This window comes from Crinia signifera, chromosome 3 (genome assembly GCF_055691185.1).
Source record: "Crinia signifera chromosome 3, ASM5569118v1, whole genome shotgun sequence".
In the NCBI taxonomy this organism is placed as follows: Eukaryota; Metazoa; Chordata; class Amphibia; order Anura; family Myobatrachidae; genus Crinia; species Crinia signifera.
In genome coordinates this window covers 294,974,220-294,993,604 of record NC_139219.1, presented here as the reverse complement: position 1 = coordinate 294,993,604, position 19,385 = coordinate 294,974,220, and the positions used below count along the sequence as shown (strand labels likewise).

Genomic DNA, 19,385 nt, shown 5'->3' with positions numbered 1-19,385 from the left:
CATTTAACATTGTAAGCCCCCATTAGGGTGCTTATACAATTAAACATTGTATAGGGGGCTTATACAATTTAAAATCGCATCGGGTGTATGCCATGCGATGGCATGCGATGCGATTATATGTCGTGCAACCTAATATCGTGGGCGCCATGCTAGTACACAAGTACCAATCTAAGTTTCAAACAATGGTGTACAGAGATATTCAACCAAATACATAATCAGATGAACGTGTAGAGCCCAGGACTTGTTAAGATTATAGGGGGGGAACCCCACGCAGTTTCTTTTTTTTTCATTTTCACCTTTTTTATACCTTTAAACAGAGAAGCACTGCCAGTTCTCACTGATCCGTTCAGGCTTCATGTATGGCAAGGCTTGGCTACCAGAAAACATGGGGCAGATGTATTAAGCTTTAAAAAATATAGTTAAAGGCGAGGGGGATAAAGAATGATAAATATCCTGCCAATCTGCTCCTAACTGTCATGTTATAGGCTGTGTTTGTAAAACAGCATTTAGCAGATGATTGGCTGGACATTCATCTTTATTACCCATTTATCCCTTTTTAAGGCTTAATACATCTGTCCCATGGATACATAAAACACAATTAACTAAAACACAGAAACATCTGTCTGATACATTTCTTAGTACATTTACCCCTTAATCTGTCCCTACTAAATGCTGGTGATCTAGTATATGGGCATTGGATCAGCTCATTGTGATGGGAATACTAAACTTGGTTACAGTGTACTGTATGTTTGTGCATTTCAGTCTACACTTCAGTAGTAACGAACATCTATACATTTAAAAATATGAATATATTGCACTGCATCAAAGATTTACATAAATGTGATATATACGGAAATATACAATATTTGCAGATCAGCTAGGAAATGAGCATGGATGATGATCGTCCGGTATTCCGCCCTCCAGCAAACTCAGACCCTATTGCATATGTCCCCATTTGGCCCTTAGGACTAGAGTATTAGGGTTACGGGTTGCCTTATATCACACAGGACAGTCTACTAATCTCCAGGTACTGTATCATGATGTGCTTACATTACAATATACTACATTTATGTTTGTTACACTTATATAGACTCTCCAACATTGGACTCCTCACATCACTGCCATTTCTGCCAGCCTGGGCATGTAACAAGCCTTCATACCTGTGTTCTACCACAGGGCAAGCAGTAGTAGGAAGTTTAGGGGGCCTCTCTGTGCAGCACTTCTCCCCATACCTAGCCATTCCGGTTTCAATGCTTCAGGGCAAAGCGAATTGAGTGGTTCACTTCTTCCTCTTCCTCAGATGCCACCACAGGTTAAGAAGATCCGGGACTTGGGCTGGAGAGGAACCAGTATCAGGCGGGAGCGAGGACAGTGTAATCATGTGCAGGAATAGGGAGAGAGGCTGCTGCTAATTGGGCATCTCTCAGACTGTTGCACCTTCCTCCATCACCACAGTGAAAAGGACAGGAATTTGCATTAGGAACCAGCGACAGGCCCCAGTGGCTGAGCGAGGAGGGAAATACTAATTACCCAGGCCCCAGTGGGGCCCCCATTATCTGGCACCAGCAGCTCTTCTCAATCCAGCACATGCTGCTGTGTTCTGGCTGCTGTGTGACCAGGGAGGTGCTTAAAGGGCTATTTTATTCTAAGGGTGCATGGCCATGCCTCCTGCGATTAGGTCACACCCTCTGAAAGGAACCTAGGCCTGGCTCCTATGTCTATCAGGGCCAGGGACTGAAGTGCTGGTAGTCTCCACAAATCTAGGCCAATTGACTTTGCAAGCTGCAAAGCTCACAGCTTACTGAGTTACAGAGAGGCCATTCGGCAAATACACGCAACCCCCCACCCCACTGCCGTATACCCAAGCAGCCATGCGAGGGGATGTGTTATGAAAAGACCATCAAATGATTTCTACTGGATTTGCAAATATGGGGTCGTATTTACATGGGAATGCCCAGCATTTGCATTGGAGTTCCCATGGCCTCCAGCACCTCCATCCTCCCCTGTCCCGCCCCACCCCTGTTAAGCACCATGCCGGCTGTGCAGGTCAGCAAAGGTGGCCACAAAGAAGCCCTACACATGCGCATATGAGAATATGTGCATGCACAGGGCAGAACCATCGGTCCACAGCGCGACCGAATGGATTAGAACCGGCCCCCTAATCCCCTGCAATCCCCTACACAGAGCTGCTCAACTGCAATGCTGATTGTTCCTTGCAAAAGTATATTATGTGTCTGACAATTACAAGTAGCTTCATATAGTTAGCATTCGCAGGAGCTCCATATGTAAGTTGCCTGACTGCAATGTAATAGGTGATGATTTTGAGTCCAGAGTAATACACTATTTTGAAATGTGTGCATTAAACAAAGGAGAATGTGACTGAGATGGCTTAGGGATGGAGGGAAAGGGAGTATGGAGTCAGCCAGGGAGGAGATAGGGATAGCCAGGAGATAATGAGGATAAAAAGAGGAGGAACCATCAAGTAAGAATGAATAAAACAGAAAATGAACAGGTGCACATGTGGCACCCACCTAGTTATGGCCCTGCCAGCATGGGAGGGGGGGGGGGATGTTTTTAATTCTAGTTGTAAGGAAGTGCCAGTCACAAAATACAACCCTGGTAGGGTATACTAGCATTGTATTTTCATAACAACAGGAAAGCACAACAGTATGCTTACGCCTAATACCCCTTTCACATCGCACTTTTAAAACGGTATATTGCCGTTTTTTTTCCATTTTAAAACGTTTAAGGCTGCAGTGTGAAAGTGCCAGAGTTGATTTACCGGTTAAAGTTAACACGTTTTAAAGCCGTTTTTTTGGCAGTTTGAACATCTCTATTTCAATGGCTTGAAACGTGTCCCTTGGGGGTTAAACGGGTTGAATGTTTGAATGGTATTAAATGATTTTTAAAACGGTTTTCACCTGCAATGTGAAAGGTCTCAAGGCTCAGACCCGTTTTAAAGTCCCATTTAAGAATACCGTGTCATTACCCATTTCTGCAATGTGAAAGCAGTATCAGCTAGAACATACTATACTGTATCTTGCAAACAAGATGTTACTTTTAAAAGAACTGGCAAATGCTAACAATTAGCATCTTAAAATTTAGGAATCACCGTACATCTTTCCCTATAGCTCAGGTACAAATTCTTATGCAAGCCACGTTACACCGTTAACAAAGGGAAACATGCATATTTACACTATGTGTAAATCACGTCTGTGCTTATGTCATCCTCATTTCGGCTAATTATCACTTCACTTGATTTGCATAAGCAAACTTGTGAAATGAATACCTCGGGAGGGAATACTTTGCCAATGTCTGTTACATATGATCTGGTGTTTAGTGATAACACCCCCCCAACCACAAATATGACGTGCTACAATTATGTTCTGCTGATTTATGTATCTGATAAATTGACAGCTGGTTCTCTGAAATTACAGATTACATCATGAAGGCAGATTTATGAATCAATGCTGCCACCAAGCAGTCAGACTGGGTACTGACAGTAAGGGATCCAGGATTTGCGGTCGCATTTTGAAACATTTTTATCAACTGAATTCAAGGATCATAAAGAGTAGAGATCAGTAATCTGACTGTAAATATAGCACTTCCAGTGCTGATCCGAATTTACTGCAAATATTAAAACCATATGGGAGATTTGGAAGAAAATGCAGATGCTAAATGGGTAGAACTGAGGCTGCATACAATCAGACATTGTTTTATTGCTCACCTTTGGAACGTGTGATGTATATATATCATTCCAATTTATGGTTTGATTCTGATACTGTGAATAAGTTTTATCTTCTGCAATATTGTGAGTGGTATTTTCTACAATGCAGTGAATGAGTGGTACAGTACCTTCTACAATGCAGTGAATGAGTGGTACCTTCTACAATGCAGTGAATGAGTGGTACCTTCTACAATGCAGTGAATGGGTAGTACATTTTACACTGCAGTGAATAGGTGGTGCCTAATACAATGCAGTGAATGGGTGGTATATTCTACAATGGTGTGAATGGGTGGTACCTTGTACAATGCAGTGAATGGGTGGTACCTTGTACAATGCAGTGAATGGGTGGTATATTCTACAATGGTGTGAATGGGTGATACCTTCTACAATTCAGTGAATGGGTGGTACCTTCTACAATGCAGTGCATGGGTGGTACCTAATACAATGCAGTGACTGGGTGGTATATTCTACAATGGTGTGAATGGGTGATACCATCTACAATGCAGTGAATGGGTGGTACATTCTACAATGGTGTGAATGGGTGATACCTTCTACAATGCAGGGAATGAGTGGTACCTTCTACAATGCAGTGACTGGGTGATATATTCTACAATGGTGTGAATGGGTGATAGCATCTACAATGCAGTGAATGGATGGTATATTCTACAATGGTGTGAATGGGCGATACCATCTACAGTACAATGCAGTGAATGGATGGTATATTCTACAATGGTGTGAATGGGCGGTACCTTCTACAATGGATTGATGAGTGGTATCTTCTATAATGCAGTGAATGGGTGGTACCTTTTACAATGCAGTGAATGGGTGGTATATTCTACTATGGTGTGGGGGGTGGACGGTATATTCTACAATGTGTGTATATTGTACTATGGTGTGGGGGGTGGACGGTATATTCTACAATGTGTGAATGGGTGGTACCTTCTACAATGCAGTGAATGGGTGATATATTCTACAATGGTGTGAATGGGTGATACCTTCTACAATGCAGGGAATGAGTGGTACCTTCTACAATGCAGTGCATGGGTGGTACCTAATACAATGCAGTGACTGGGTGATACCATCTACAATGCAGTGAATGGGTGATATATTCTACAATGGTGTGAATGGGTTGTACCTTCTACACTGCTTTGAATGAGTGGTGTTTGTACAATGCTGTGAATAAGTGGTGCCTTCTACAATACGGTGAATGGGCAGTGTTTTCTACAATGCTGTGAATAAGTGGTGCCTTCTACAATGCTGTGAATAAGTGGTGCCTTCTACAATGCTGTGAATGAGTGGTGTCTTCTACAATGCTGTGAATGAGTAGTACCTTCTACAATACTGTGAATGAGTGGTAACGTCTACAATACTGTGAATGAGTGGTAACGTCTACAATGCTGTGAATGAGTAATGGCCCTTATTCTAGTTTTTTATCTCCCTTGCACGTTCGCACAGGGGAGCGATGTTTAGTGACTGCGCATTCAAATTAACATTTATCCACATGTGCAGCCTGATTGTGTGAATTGCTTTTTTTGCCGCCCCATTTGCACCTAGCAGTGAGGGTTGGGGGTGGCTGCAAGGGGTAATGCGCCAGTGATGCTGACGAACAGGGACCCGCAGAGGTGTCTTAGGTCTGTGAGCGCTTGCAAAATTATTAGAATTTCCCCCACATGCAAGGCTGCGAAAGGATGTTTATGCTAATATGCGATGGGGGCGGGTGTTCGTGCAGGCGTCGTTCAGATGACCTGCGAAGCTGCAAATTTCACAGCTTTGTGGGTCAACCAGAATGAGGGCCAATATCTTTAACAATGCTGTGAATGAATGGTGTCCTACACAATATAATGAATGAGGGCATCTGGTAGATATGAGGGCAGTCAATTGGTGTACACTATATGGTAACAAGGTTGACGTGGATAAAAGGTTGACATAAGAAAATGTTAACATGGCAATGGTCGACACATGAAAAGGTCAACATGGTTGTTGTTGTTTTTTCATACTTTACCATGATTGACTGGCACCTTGTGCATGCTGTGAATGAGTGGTGCCTTCTACAGTGCTGTGAATGAGTGTTCACTTCTACAGTACTGTGAATGAGTGGTGCCTTCTACAGTGCTTTGTTGAATGGTCACTTCTACAGTGCTGTGAATGAATGGTCACTTCTGTGAATAAGTGGTGCCTTCTACAGTGCTGTGAATGAATGGTACCTTCTACAATGTTGTGAATGAATGATGACTTCTACAGTGCTGTGATTGGTTGGGGCCTTCTACAATTCTATGATTGAGTGGTGCATTTGACAGTGCTTTGAATGTGTGATGCCTTCTACAGTGCTGTAATTGAATGGTGCCTTCTACAGTGCTGTGAACAGAGGAGTAGCTAGGTGACGTGGTGCCCGGATAATGGTATGATTTGCCTCTAACACGTTATGCCACACAAACTGAAATGCCCATTACACATTATGCCTTACACAGTAATGCTCATTACACATTATGCCACGCGCTACAATGCTTATTACACATTATGCCATATACCGTAATGCCCATTACGCCTTACATAATAATGAATAATACCCATTACACATTATGCCACACACCGTAATGTCCATTACACTTTATGCCACATACTGTAATGCATGTTACACATTATGCCAAACACTGTAATACCCATTACACATAAAGCCACACACACATAATGTCCACTGCACATGCCACACACTGTAAAGCTTAATTCACTTTATGTCACAAATCGTAATCGTAATGCCCATTACACATTATGCCACACAACATAATTCCAACACTAGTGCTGCTTCTACAAATAGTGCCCTCTGAAATGCTGCTTACACACGCTCGTTGCCAGGGGGTTACGTGCTCTCTGTCAGGGGGGCTATGTGCTTGTTATCAGTGGGGTTTACATGTTCGTTGCCAACAGGGGTTACACACTCATTTCTGGGGGGAGGGGGGTTATGTACTCATTGCCAGTGGGGGTTACATACTCCGTGCCAGTTGGGGTTATGTGCTTGCTGACATGGGGTTACTTGCTCATTTCTTGGAGAATTACATGATTGTTGCTTGGGGGGGTTACATGATTGTTGCCAGGGAGAATTACATGCACATTGCCATGGCAGGGTTATATGGTTGTTGCTAGAGGGTTAAATGCTCAATGCTAAGGGAGATTACATGCTTGCTCATGGCCAGGAGTTGCAGGGCCACAGTGCTCCAGCACTCCTGGAATCTGCGCTACCGTAGCATCTGTCTCCCTTAAGGCAGCGGCCATTTTTGAAGGAGTACAGGGTCTCTCTATGCATATGGATGGAGACCGCTTTCCTTCCAGCAGTCTCCATCTCCCGGCACATCAAAGAAGGGAGGAGAGGGGGCTGTCGGTGCACCCTCTCTCCGCCTTAGCTTCTGGAGCTTGCGCTCCACCAGAGCCACCCTCGCTACGCCCTTGGCTGTGAATGAGTGGTGCTTTCTACAGTGCTGTGATTTGGTGGTGCCTTCTAAATTGCTGTGATTCTTAATACCACTTTTTAATAGCGATTTTTTAATAGTGATTGCTACTAATATTTTTTTTATCCAATTGTTATGATAGCAAATTACAATACAATTTTTTTTACTGTAATAAATTTGTACTTAAAATTTCCTTTGCTGCTGTAATTTCGAAAAATATTGGTTGCACAGATGTAGCCACCGTCAGCCAGCCTGCCAGATCCCAGATTGCGTGTGCTGGCGCAGGCTGGTGGACAGTGGACTGGCTGACTGGGACGTGCGAGCATCTTACTCGCTTACGCGTCCATGTCAGCAAAACTGCAGGGAGCAGTGAAGCGCAGATGGGCAGGGAGTGGGGCAATGTGCTGTGGATGTACAGGGAGCGGGAGAGACGGGCGGAGGGCTCTCACAGAACAGGGCGCGTCAGCATCTTGTGCGCCTGAGCATCCTTCTGTTAGAGAACGGCGGCGATAGAATCCCAAGGAGCAGCTCAAATAAGAGCTGCACCATCTGTACATTTATATTGTGTTTATCACTGTATGTAGTGATAATGGGCCAGATGCACTAAGCTTCAAAAGTGATAAAATGGAGAGGGATAAACAGCCAGCCAATCAGCTCCAACCTGCCATGTCACAGACTGTGTTTGAAAAATGTCAGGCAGGAGCTGATTGGCTGGTTGTTTATCACTCTCCATTTTATCACTTTTGAAGCTTAGTACATCTGGCCCAGAGTCTACACATTATATTAAAGTATATACGCACTGTAGACATTGAGTATGATCTTTATCTTTGATGGTGACATCATTGAAAGTTCAACGAGCAAATCAATGAGAGCAAAATAAATTTCGTTCTATACAGTATCTTGTAAAAGACACAAATGCAGTGGTGCAAGCAAGATGATATGGACCGGTACGGCACACCATTAATTAGTAGCCAACATACTATACTTCCTACCAGCTTACCGCCGGCATCATTAGCTGTTTCAATGAACGAGTCACTGCATTCAACAGTAGAATGGTTGTGCCACCAGAGCGATAAATAGCAATGCATAGTGTGTGTGTGACCACTCCCCTTGTGATGTGTGACCACACCCCCATGACATTTTCCATATGACTGCTTTGCCTCCAATGCACTGAGTAACAGGACAAAGATGAAACTTGCTTGAGCCACTGCACAATTGCGTTCCCATACTGTCTAAGTCTAATAATACCATAGGGTACAGAAAGAAACTACACATTATGTTGTATGCTTTAGATGCTAATCTTTATTTTGAATATTTTTTTGTATTCTATATTATGCCTTTTTTTCATTAAATGGCCGAATATACATTTTTCTGGTTTTAGGTGTCCGACTCCTGGCTGCGATGGCTCTGGACATATAACTGGAAATTATGCTTCCCATAGAAGGTATTCACACAGGGAAAGTAATAACATCAGGGAATTTATGATAGGAAACTTATGAAAGAAAAGATTGATGTAACTCATTTTCTTTCATCTTCTAAACCGTACTAGAACAAAATTGCCAAATCTGATTGGTTCCTAGGAGTTACAAGCCCTTTTTTGGTCTATGCACCATTTTTGTTAAATGTCCACTACTGAGTCTTAAAATAAAGTTAAGAAAAACAAAACTGTTTATTCAGTTAATTTATTTTAATAGATATTTAAATGCTTAAAGTGTTTCCTGCTCAGGTCCAGTATTTGCTAATTAGAGTGATAAAAGTTAAAGAAGCACCTCCTTTATGCTTACACACATTATCAGTGTACTACTATTCTCCCAAGAAATGAATCGAACAAACGTTATAGTAGATAAACATATCTAAGCATAATTATTCTGACACTTGATACATAGGCTTTAAAATGGAAACATAGAATATGACAGCAGAAAAGAACTGACTGGTCCATATAAGCTGTCCTTTTAGTGCCTACCCATTCAGTTAGTCCTAGAGTAACTACTGTTTTCCTTTCCTAGTCTTTCAGGTTGTCCGAGGGCAAAGAAAAGTGGAATCAAGATAGCACAAAGCAAAGAAGACAAGGAGGACCAAGAACCCATAAGGTTACAACAATTATTTAGATTGAGAACTACTGGATATGATGTAGTATATTTACTAAAAGTTTAAATTTTGATAATTTTTTATTGATTTTTAAACTATTAAAATCGACCTTTATTAGGTATGCCCCCCCCCCCCATATCTCAATTTGAAAAAAATCAAATAAACTATTGATTTATTACATCACAATAATACATTTTGGCCCTTATTCTGGTTCACTCACAAAGGCAAATTCCTTCTCAAATGGACAAAACCATGTGCACTGCAGGGAGGGAGGGAGCAAATGTAACATGTGCAGAGAGAGAATTACTGTATAGCCCCCATACATCAGCAATCACAATTAATTGCTTCTCAGATCCAGTGAGTTTTTCCCCAGATAAATGGTTTCTTCAATCTATTTGACTTGCCCACACACTACAGATTTGTTTCAGTGATCGGCAGATTTTTCCTGTTAGAATGCCCACACATACAAAAATGAACCTCCAATAAAACCAGATTTTTAAACATGTTTAAAAATCTGATTCAGCAATCAATTGGCGATCCCTATTAATTTTTGATTGGGATCGCCAAAAGGGGAGCCCACACATTAAAGTTGTGACAATAATCGGTACTTGTTTCCTAGCACGGCCACCCCGATTTACATCGGGGTGGTCGTGTCGGAAAAATCGTGTCGATCGCATGCGATGCGATTTGGTCGCATGCGATGCGATCGACGCGACCGACCCGATTTTTTGATTGAATGAAATGTAAATCGGGTCCCTGGGACCCGATTTTACATTGGATTCAATGTAAAATATTCCCTAGACCCCCAAATTTTACGACGTAAACCCCACCCCACGATAGACGCCAACCCGAAGCGTGGCGAGCGCAGCGAGACCTTGAGGGGCGGCGGTGCGCGTCCTCCGACCTTTTCATTCCCCTACTATCCACGTCGGCGTGGAGTTGAGAATAGAATAGTGTGGCGAGCGCAGCGAGCCACCGAGCCCGAAGCGTGGCGAGCGCAGCGAGCCCCGCGAGGGGACGCGTATACCTGTGAAGTTATACGCGTCCCCTCGCGGGGCTCGCTGCGCTCGCCACGCTTCGGGCTCGGTGGCTCGCTGCGCTCGCCACACTATTCTATTCTCAACTCCACGCCGATGTGGATAGTAGGGGAATGAAAAGGTCGGAGGACGCGCACCGCCGCCCCTCGCGGGCTCGCTGCGCTCGCCACGCTTCGGGTTGGCGTGTATCGTGGGGTGGCGACGGGGACATCTATAATGTGAAATGGGTCATATTGGCCCATTTCACATTTTTCAAATTTTTTTAAAGGTGAGATGGACTTAATCAAGTCCATCTCATCTTGTGCCATTATAATGGCACAAGACCGACGCGATCCTCACGATTTCAATGTTAAAAAATATTTTAACATTGAAGCCTATGGCAAAATCGGGGGCATCGCGTCGGTCGCGTCGGGACCAATGTTAATGGTCCCGACCGACGCGATGCCCCCGATTTTGTACCTTTGCCGGCAAAATGGACCTGATTTCAAAGGAAATCGGGTCCATCGTGTGGATTGTGTACCTTAAAGGTACACGATCCACACGATTGTGGCCGTGCTAGGAAACAAGTACCCAATAATCTCCAGAATGCAAGATTGTCACAATTAATCACTGATGTATGGGGCCCATTACTCTGAAAGAAAACCCCCACCCAAATCTAATTCTTTCTGCACAAGTTACATTTGCCCCACCTGCATTGCACATGGTTTTGTTTATTTGAGAAGGAATTTGCCTCTGCGAGTGATCCAGAATAAGGGCCTTTGTAGCATACTCAAATCTAGCTATACAGTACAAGATTTGTCAAATAGTTTTCTGTGCAATAGACAGAAATAAATATCATAGGGTTCCACAATGGTATCACAAACCGCACCCGATTTTTTAGAGTAGATCAGCTATAATAAATTATAATAACAGGAATCATTTTGGACCGGATGTAATACCGTTCAAGTTCATCGGCCATGTGGCAAAACCATGCCTTGTAAATGATTGCCCTTTAATTATAATGTCCAAGTTTGGCCAGCAACCCGCACTGCCGCTGACCGCGGAAGCTATTACATCCAGCCGATAGAGTTTAAATCATAGGTCAATCGGTTAAACGAGTGGTGGTGATATTGTTCTTAATGTAATTCTCCAAAATTCTCTAATATCATGTATAAGAGTAGCAACAATTAGTAGATCACAGCACATGGTCATACCCCGGTGGTCTCCCATCCAAGTTTGCCCATTTATAAATATAGTATTGAAAAAATTAGAATCAAAAAAAGTATTAACATTAATATGCAGTTTCCATAGATGCCCATATTATACCCCTTTCACACTGCAGCTCTTAACCGGTATATTGCCATTTTTTTTTGCCTTTTAAACCGGTTAGAGCTGCAGTGTGAAAGGGGTATAATTCTATGGAAACTGCATATTAATGTTAATACTTTTTTTGATTCTAATTTTTTCAATACTATATTTATAAATGTGTGACTGTGCCAGTCTGCATTTACTGGTTACAAATAACCGGTACTTGTAAACTAGTAAAAAGTCCTACACGGTTCAGAGCCGTTTTTATGCATTGCGAACGGCTCTGAACCGGCATATACAGTAGGACTCAGGCAACAGTTAACACTGAGCTGGTTATCAGTGCAATGAATATTTAATGAATGGAACCCGCTCATTACATATGCACATATGTAATGCGCGGCTCATTCACATGCGCATATGTAATGAGCATAAACCGCTCCCTCTTAGTGACCCGTGCACGCCCGCTGCCTACCTCGCTGCCAGGTACCAGGGGACGGAGGGGGTGTTACTAGGAGCTGGCTCTGCGTGTGTGTGGGGGGGGGATGCTGCTTTACCGACACCTGTGGCTGCCGCCCCCGGGTCACCCCCTGAACCCGCTGTGCCTGCTGCATGGTATATTACTGGTTAATTACCGTGTACCTTTCACAACGGTTCAATGTGAAAGGTACAAAAACGGTAATTAACCAGTAATATACCGTTTACAACATGCAGTGTGAATGAGGTTAAACTTGCTCTGACCCGGTTAAAGAAACGTTTAAAAAAAAAAAACGGGTGAGAGCAGGTTTGGCAGTGTGAAAGCAGCATTAATAACAAACCCAAATATATTTATTTATTTACAGTTTCTTATATAGCACAGCATATTCCGTTGTGTTTTACAATTAGAAACAGTAATTAAACAAACTGAGTAGAATCAAACTGACATGGAGGTAGGAGGGCCATGCTCACAAATTTACAATCTATAGGGATAATAAGAGGGATACATAAGGATATAATTCCATAGCATGGCAGTCCCATCAGATTACAGGACAGTTTTGACAGTGTTCCTGAATATGATAGGCTTGCCTGAAGAGGTGAGTTTTCAGGGAATGCTTGAAAGTTTGGAGGCTAGAGGCGAGTCTTAGTGTGCGTGGAAGGGCATTCCGTAAGGTGGGTGCAAGTAATGAGTGTGGATGAGAGACGCAGATCTTGTGCAGAGCTGAGAGGTCGGGTGGGGATATCATGTTTAAAAACCAGATTATATCAATATACCAGGATTCACTGATGCCGTAATAGCATGATAGTCTAATTTATACATAACAGGGAAAATAATGCTGCCACAGGAAGTTACTCTTCTGTATTTAATAAGATTAGGTATCATTTTTTTAGCAATGAAAGAAATGGTGGTACTTGTTTCCTAGAACGGCCACAATCTTGTCCATCGTGTACCTTAAAGTTAAGGTACACGATGGACGCTATGGACCCGATTTCCTTTGAAATCAGGTCCATTTTGCCGGCAAAGGCAAAATTGGGAGCATCGCGTCGGTCGCGGGCTTTAACATGGCCCGCGACGCGACCGACGCGATGGATGCTATTTTGCCATAGGCTTCAATGTTAAAATATTTTTAACATTGAAATCGGGAGCATCGCGTCATTATAATGGCACAAGATGAGATGGACTTGATTAAGTCCATTTTACATAGCAAACAATGTGAAATGGGCCAATATGACCCATTTCACATTGTCATGGTCAAAAAGTTAACCAACCCCATTGTGAGCGTCACCCCACGATTGACGCCAACCCGAAGCGTGGCGAGCGCAGCGTCCCCTGCGCCATTATACGCGTCCCCTCGCGGGGCTCGCTGCACTCGCCACGCTTTGGGCTTGGTGGCTCGCTGCGCTCGTCACACTTTATATTCTCAACTCCACGCCGACGTGGATAGTAGGGGGATGAAAAGGTCGGAGGACACGTACCGCCGCCCCTCGCTGCGCTCGCCACACTTCGGGTTGGCGTCAATCGTGGGGTGGCATTGAAGGGGTTAAATTGGGGGTCTAGGGACTACTTTACATTGAATCCAATGTAAAATAGGGTCCCAGGGGCCCTATTCACATTTGATTCAATGTAAAAATCGGGTCGATCGCGTCGGTCGCATCGAATGCGATTTGGTCGCATGCAATGCGACCGACGCGATTTTTCCGACACGATCACCCCGATACAAATCGGTGTGGCCGTGCTAGGAAACAAGTACCGAAATGGTATAAGGTCACTAGGTCGACAAGAGGAAGGTTGACAGTGCACTGACACCCCCCCCTTCACCCTAGAGAGTGATAAACCACCAGCCAATCAGCTCCTACCTGCACTGTCACAAGCTGTGTTTGAAAAATGACAGGTAGGAGTTTAAACTATAATAATTACACATACTACAAATTATATGTACACTCCCATCCATATTGGCAAAACGTGGAAAGAAATAGTTATAATAGTGCAAAATGTATTTATGATTTATTTATTACCAGTTTCTTATATAGCGCACACACATTCCGCAGTGCTGTACAGAGTATAGTTGAACATTCACATCAGTCCCTGCCCCAGTGGAGCTTACAATCTATATTCCCTACCACATGTACACGCACACACAGACATTCTAGGGTTAATTTTTGTTGAAAGCCAAATAATCTGCCAGTATATTTTTGGGTTGTGGTAGAGTGCTTGGAGGAAACCCACGCAAGCACAGGGAGAATATACAAACTCCACACAGTTAGGGCCATGGTGGGAGTCGAACCCATGATACGAGTGCTGTGAGACAGTAATGCTAACCACTACACCATCCGTACTGCCGTGAAAGCACTATGGGGGTTATTCTGATTTCTTCACTCCCCGTGCGTATGCACGGGGGAGCAATATTTAACACATGTGCATTTATGCGCATTTTCAGACATTTGGTGTGATCAGACACAATGAAGTGCTTGTTCGCTGTCCCATTTGGTCCTAGCAGTGGGGTGGCAGCAAGGGGTTGCAGTCATGGGAATGCCCAGCATTTCATGCGCGTTCTGATGAAACTGCTGGACGTTTCCATGTAAATGCACCCATGACGTGGGTGTGGGGGGCAGGCAGCTAATATCAGCTGCCCGCCAGCTTCCTGTACAGGGCGCCCTCAGACCTTAGACACCACAGAGGTGTCTTAGGTCTACGAGCGCTCACAAAGTCATTCGATGGTCGGCAACCATCAAATGATTTTGTCCTTGCAGGCAAGCCTCCGAATAGATGTATATGCTAAACATCCATTTGCATGCGTGTGGGAATTTTCAACGTGCGAGGGGGGGGGGGGGTAGTGTAGGCGGCGTTGAATCCACATGCAAAGCTTTGCGTGTGGACCAGAATAAGTTCCTACATCCGCTGTGCAATGCCCCAGATCCCAATGATAAAGCAAGCACCCCTACAAAACATACTTTTACCATCTACACTCGTTGGCTAGATGTGGTGGGTATGAAATGTTGACAGTGACAATGTCAACATGGTCATACATTGTTGATGTTGTTGACATTCTTTGTGTAGACAGTGATGAAATGTCGACATGTTACAATTGTCAACATATCGTTCTAGTGATCTAGAGGCAATTTACCTTCTCGTGGTAACTGCAGTGAATCCTCACTTCTGATTTCGATCTTTACTTACCTTGATTTTAATATAAAACATAAATATATATTTTTTCAAAACGTTGTGAGAGGTCCCCTTTCAATAATTGCTGCAAAATATGTGCTGAATATCAGGCAGAGGTGCTGAGAGTGTTTGGGATAGGGTTCCAGGTCTGATGGAGGGGATAGGTCAGTGGGGGCCGCTATTACTTGGCAGCAGTAGTTCTTATCATCCCAGGATATGATGATGTGTGCTGGCTGCAGTGTGGCCAGGGAGTTGCTTAAAGTGCTATTATTTTCTGTATTTTATTCTAAGGGAGCATGGCCACACCTCCCATGATAAGGACACACACCCTGAAAAGTACCTAGGCCCTGACAGCCTCTCTGCTTTCCTGATATCCTGCACAATTTCTAATAAAAATACCAAGTGCGCGCTAACTCCAGTGCTGTAACATTGTTAATAAGAAAGATTTGCAATAACCCATGGGGCTAAGGTTATTGCACATACAGCATAGCCCTTATTTGCAGTGATCTTTGGAATTAAGTTTACCCACAAGGCTGTCTTGCTGGTTGTGCTAGGGTGGTGAATGTGTGTGTATTATGGGTGGTAAAGTTCAGAGCGCAAATGGGTCCTGTGATATCTCAAGCAACCCGTAATCAGTGATTGACAGTCTGATGCCATTTCTAGGGAGGCAACAGCCTCCGTTTGTGAAAAGGGAGCTGTGTTACTGCTATTTATAGGGTGGGAAGAGGTCTGGAATCTCCACCATTGCATAGAGATTTCCTAGCCTCTGAGATGAGTGGCTTGCATGGTGCCATTGGCTCCGCAAACATTCCAATGGTGAGTGAGCAAATTGATACGGCATTCTAGAATACAGGTCAGATCACTACTGCAGCAGGAGGCATCTGCTTGTAATAGATGCTTCTGACTGCATTACCATACAGCGCTGTCACTGCTGCTTCCAAAGATAGTAACTCCAGCCACATCTCAATCAGACCCTTAATGCTGTATCAACAATGATAGAGATATCAGGTTTATAACTACTACTGGCCAGTGGAAATATTGTTTGGAAAAATTAAGGTTAAAGTTGTAAAGTTACTTTAAAAATGCAATGGAACAGATGGAGCTCCTCTCATTCAGCGCCAGCTCTCACCGGACCCCCTCACTGGCAAGAGCTGGCGGAGAGGCACTCCATCTGATAGGGATGCACGAACGTCTTACACACACTCACATCCCCATCACTAGGCAGAAGGGAGCGGAATCCCTACCCATCTCTGCTTCAGGGAGATGGGCAGGGTTAGTGAGGGGGGTGGTGCGGGTGGCTGTGGGCACCATCGGGGGAGCAGTGGGGAAGTGATGGGAGGTGGCGGTGGACTCAGACAGAATGGAGTGCGTGAGAGTCTCGTGCACGCACCCCCCCTTCCATCTGATGGCGGGTCCTGGCGATTGCCGATAGAATTGCCAGGACCCACAAGCATGAGACCCACAAGCTCCATTTGTACAAAACATTCAGTAACACTGACTAATAGAGATGGTTACAAATCAGGATAAGTAGATTTTAGATGATACTGAATCTGAAAGAGCTGATTAGTTTGCCAAGAGATGTGGTGTAGATTGGAATAGCAATGGAATTAGGACGGTGTCTTGTGGTACTCCAACTGATAGAGGTAGCGAAGAGGAAGTGAATTCAGGCAAACAAACACTTAAAGAGCAATTAGATAGGCAGGATGAGAACCAAGAATGGGCTGTGCCCTGAAGACCTAGGGATTGTTTGTTTAAGAACAGTGCATCAGATAGATCCAGAAGAATAAGAATTGAGTAATGGCCTTTAGACTTATGTTGGAACGTCCTGACAGTTGGAATCCCAGGCCATTTTCACTCTGCTCTATAATTCAATGTTTCAGCTGTCAAGTGTCAGAAAGTGGGCGTGTTGTTGAAAACGGACAAGGATTGTTGAAAAACGGCTGTGAATTTGCCAATCCACGGTCATTTCCGACAAAACAGATCCATTTTAAAGTCAGATATGTTTTGTCACGGTCTGGCTTCAATGCTGTCTGAAATGGCAGCATTGAATAGGCGGTGACCGCTATTTCCTTAGTTGGAAATAGTGGCCAGCATTGAATACTGCCCTTAGTAGTGATCCCAATTATTCACTAGCTTATTCAGCCTAGTGTTTGTGGGGTGTTGGAAGTGAAAGCCTGACCTAAATGGGTGCAAGAAGAAAGTTGAAGAAAGTTTCTCACGAGAGAAGAGAGAGAGAGAGCGAGCATAGGAGGAAGAGCTCTATTTATAAGGGTATGGTATCAAGAGAAGAAGTAGTAGACTAGGGGGACTAGAAAAGTTTAAATACTATGTATTCATTTATGGGATCAAATTAAGAGGTTGTGCCAGAGAGCTCAGGGAAGGAATTGATCAGGTTGTTAGCTGAGGAAAAGCAGACATATTGGATCTTATTAATCAGGAAGCAAGGTTTTGTGTACTGCTGGGGTAGGTTAAGCTACATATGGAGCCTTGTTGAGCTAGTCATCTCTAGATAGCCATGGTGAGCCATGGCTCACAAAAGCCTATTGTTCTCAGATGCAATACAATACATAGAACAATACAGTAGGGGATTAGCATAGGATTAAGTACGACAGCCGCGGCAATTTTAATCCTATTACAGGGCTAGATGAGAATAGCTCTATCTGTATGTACACACAGTACGATTTTGGCTATGGCCAATTTTGACTATGTGATTTCCCTTGAAATCCCCAGAGCCCAGAACCATACAGTCTTGACTATCTTCACTTGTGATTTCGACTATGTGCTATTTGGCCTATGGCCAAATACATTACATACATCCATGTGATACCAACCTCACAGGGCCACGCATCAGTATTGCGGGGTTAACACTGTGTGATTTTGGCTAACTTTCTATACAATTTTGACTAATTAGTCAAAATTGTAAGCCAAAATTGCAACGTGTGTGCACACCTTAAGACAAGCAGCCCTATCAGTATACCCTTATATACAGTATATAAACAGTGATAAAAAAAGATGTCATCCTGTTATTTATTTATATAACGCACACATATTCTACAGCGCTTTACAGAGAATATTTGAACACTCACATCAGTCCCTGCCCCAGTAGAGCTTACATCTATATTCCATACCACATTTACACACACACAGACATTCTAGGGTTAATTTTGTTGGAAGCCAATAAACCTACCTGCATATTTTAGGATTGTGGGAGGAAACCGGAGTACCCGGAGTATACCCATGCAAGCAAGGGGAGAATATACAAACTCTGCACAGTTAGGTCCATGGTGGGGATCGAACACATAGCCTCATCACTGTGAGGCAGTACTGCTAACCATTACACTGTCCGTGCTGCCCGTTCTGTTGGCATGTAATAACAGTTTGAACTCTTACCCCTCCAACCTATATCAATGATGTTACTTCTGTAGATTTCTGGCACAGCACACATCTACACCCTCCAAACACTGATCAATTCACCACATCATGATGAAAACACAGACACTCATGAAAAGCATTCACTAACAACATTAATGCTGGCCCTTGTAATTTCATAATTGTTATATTTCTTCAATATTGACAAAGCTTTGTAAGTGAATTGAGGGTGAAATTGTTATGTTTGTGTAGTTACTGACATGTAATTGAATAATATGAGATCTTTCTGAATTGAAAATAATATCCTCTGTCATCTAATTTTCATTTCCAGGTGCCCAGTTCCTGGGTGTGACGGACAAGGTCATGTGACAGGGAAATACGCATCACATCGCAGTGCGTCAGGGTGCCCACTGGCAGCAAAGAGACAGAAAGACGGCTACTTGAATGGATCGCAGTTCTCATGGAAATCTGGAAAAACTGAAGGAATGTCCTGTCCCACTCCAGGATGTGATGGTTCTGGACACATCAGCGGTAGTTTTCTTACACATCGAAGGTAAGTCTCTGCTTTATAAAAATGGCTAACATGGGCAAATTGTCCTTATACCAAATGGAAACAATAAATATAACTACTGTACATAGTACATGACTCTTAATGGCCTTTGAAGCATTCCTGCCACATTGTTTATTCCTAGTATATTGAGGAGTGTTGTTGGTTCATGAAGGGGAATTTAGACCTGATTGCACATCAAGGCGATTGACAGGAAGTAGGCATCTGGGGGTGGAAACTGGATGTTTAG

At 43.5% G+C, this 19,385-nt stretch overlaps 1 protein-coding gene across 15 annotated transcripts in view; it reads left to right on the top strand.

Moving 5' to 3' along the window:
* MYT1L (myelin transcription factor 1 like) overlaps window positions 1–19,385 on the top strand; it is a 461,092-nt gene that overhangs the window by 426,830 nt on the left and 14,877 nt on the right. For 13 of the 15 annotated variants that reach the window (XM_083178476.1, XM_083178474.1, XM_083178472.1 and 10 more), the window contains 3 exons: window positions 8,552–8,614; window positions 9,177–9,260; window positions 18,920–19,141. In XM_083178476.1, the coding sequence (XP_083034602.1) occupies window positions 8,552–8,614; window positions 9,177–9,260; window positions 18,920–19,141 (369 nt within the window). The remainder of the gene's footprint in view (window positions 1–8,551; window positions 8,615–9,176; window positions 9,261–18,919; window positions 19,142–19,385) is intronic. The other 2 variants (XM_083178479.1, XM_083178482.1) reach the window with 2 other exon arrangements.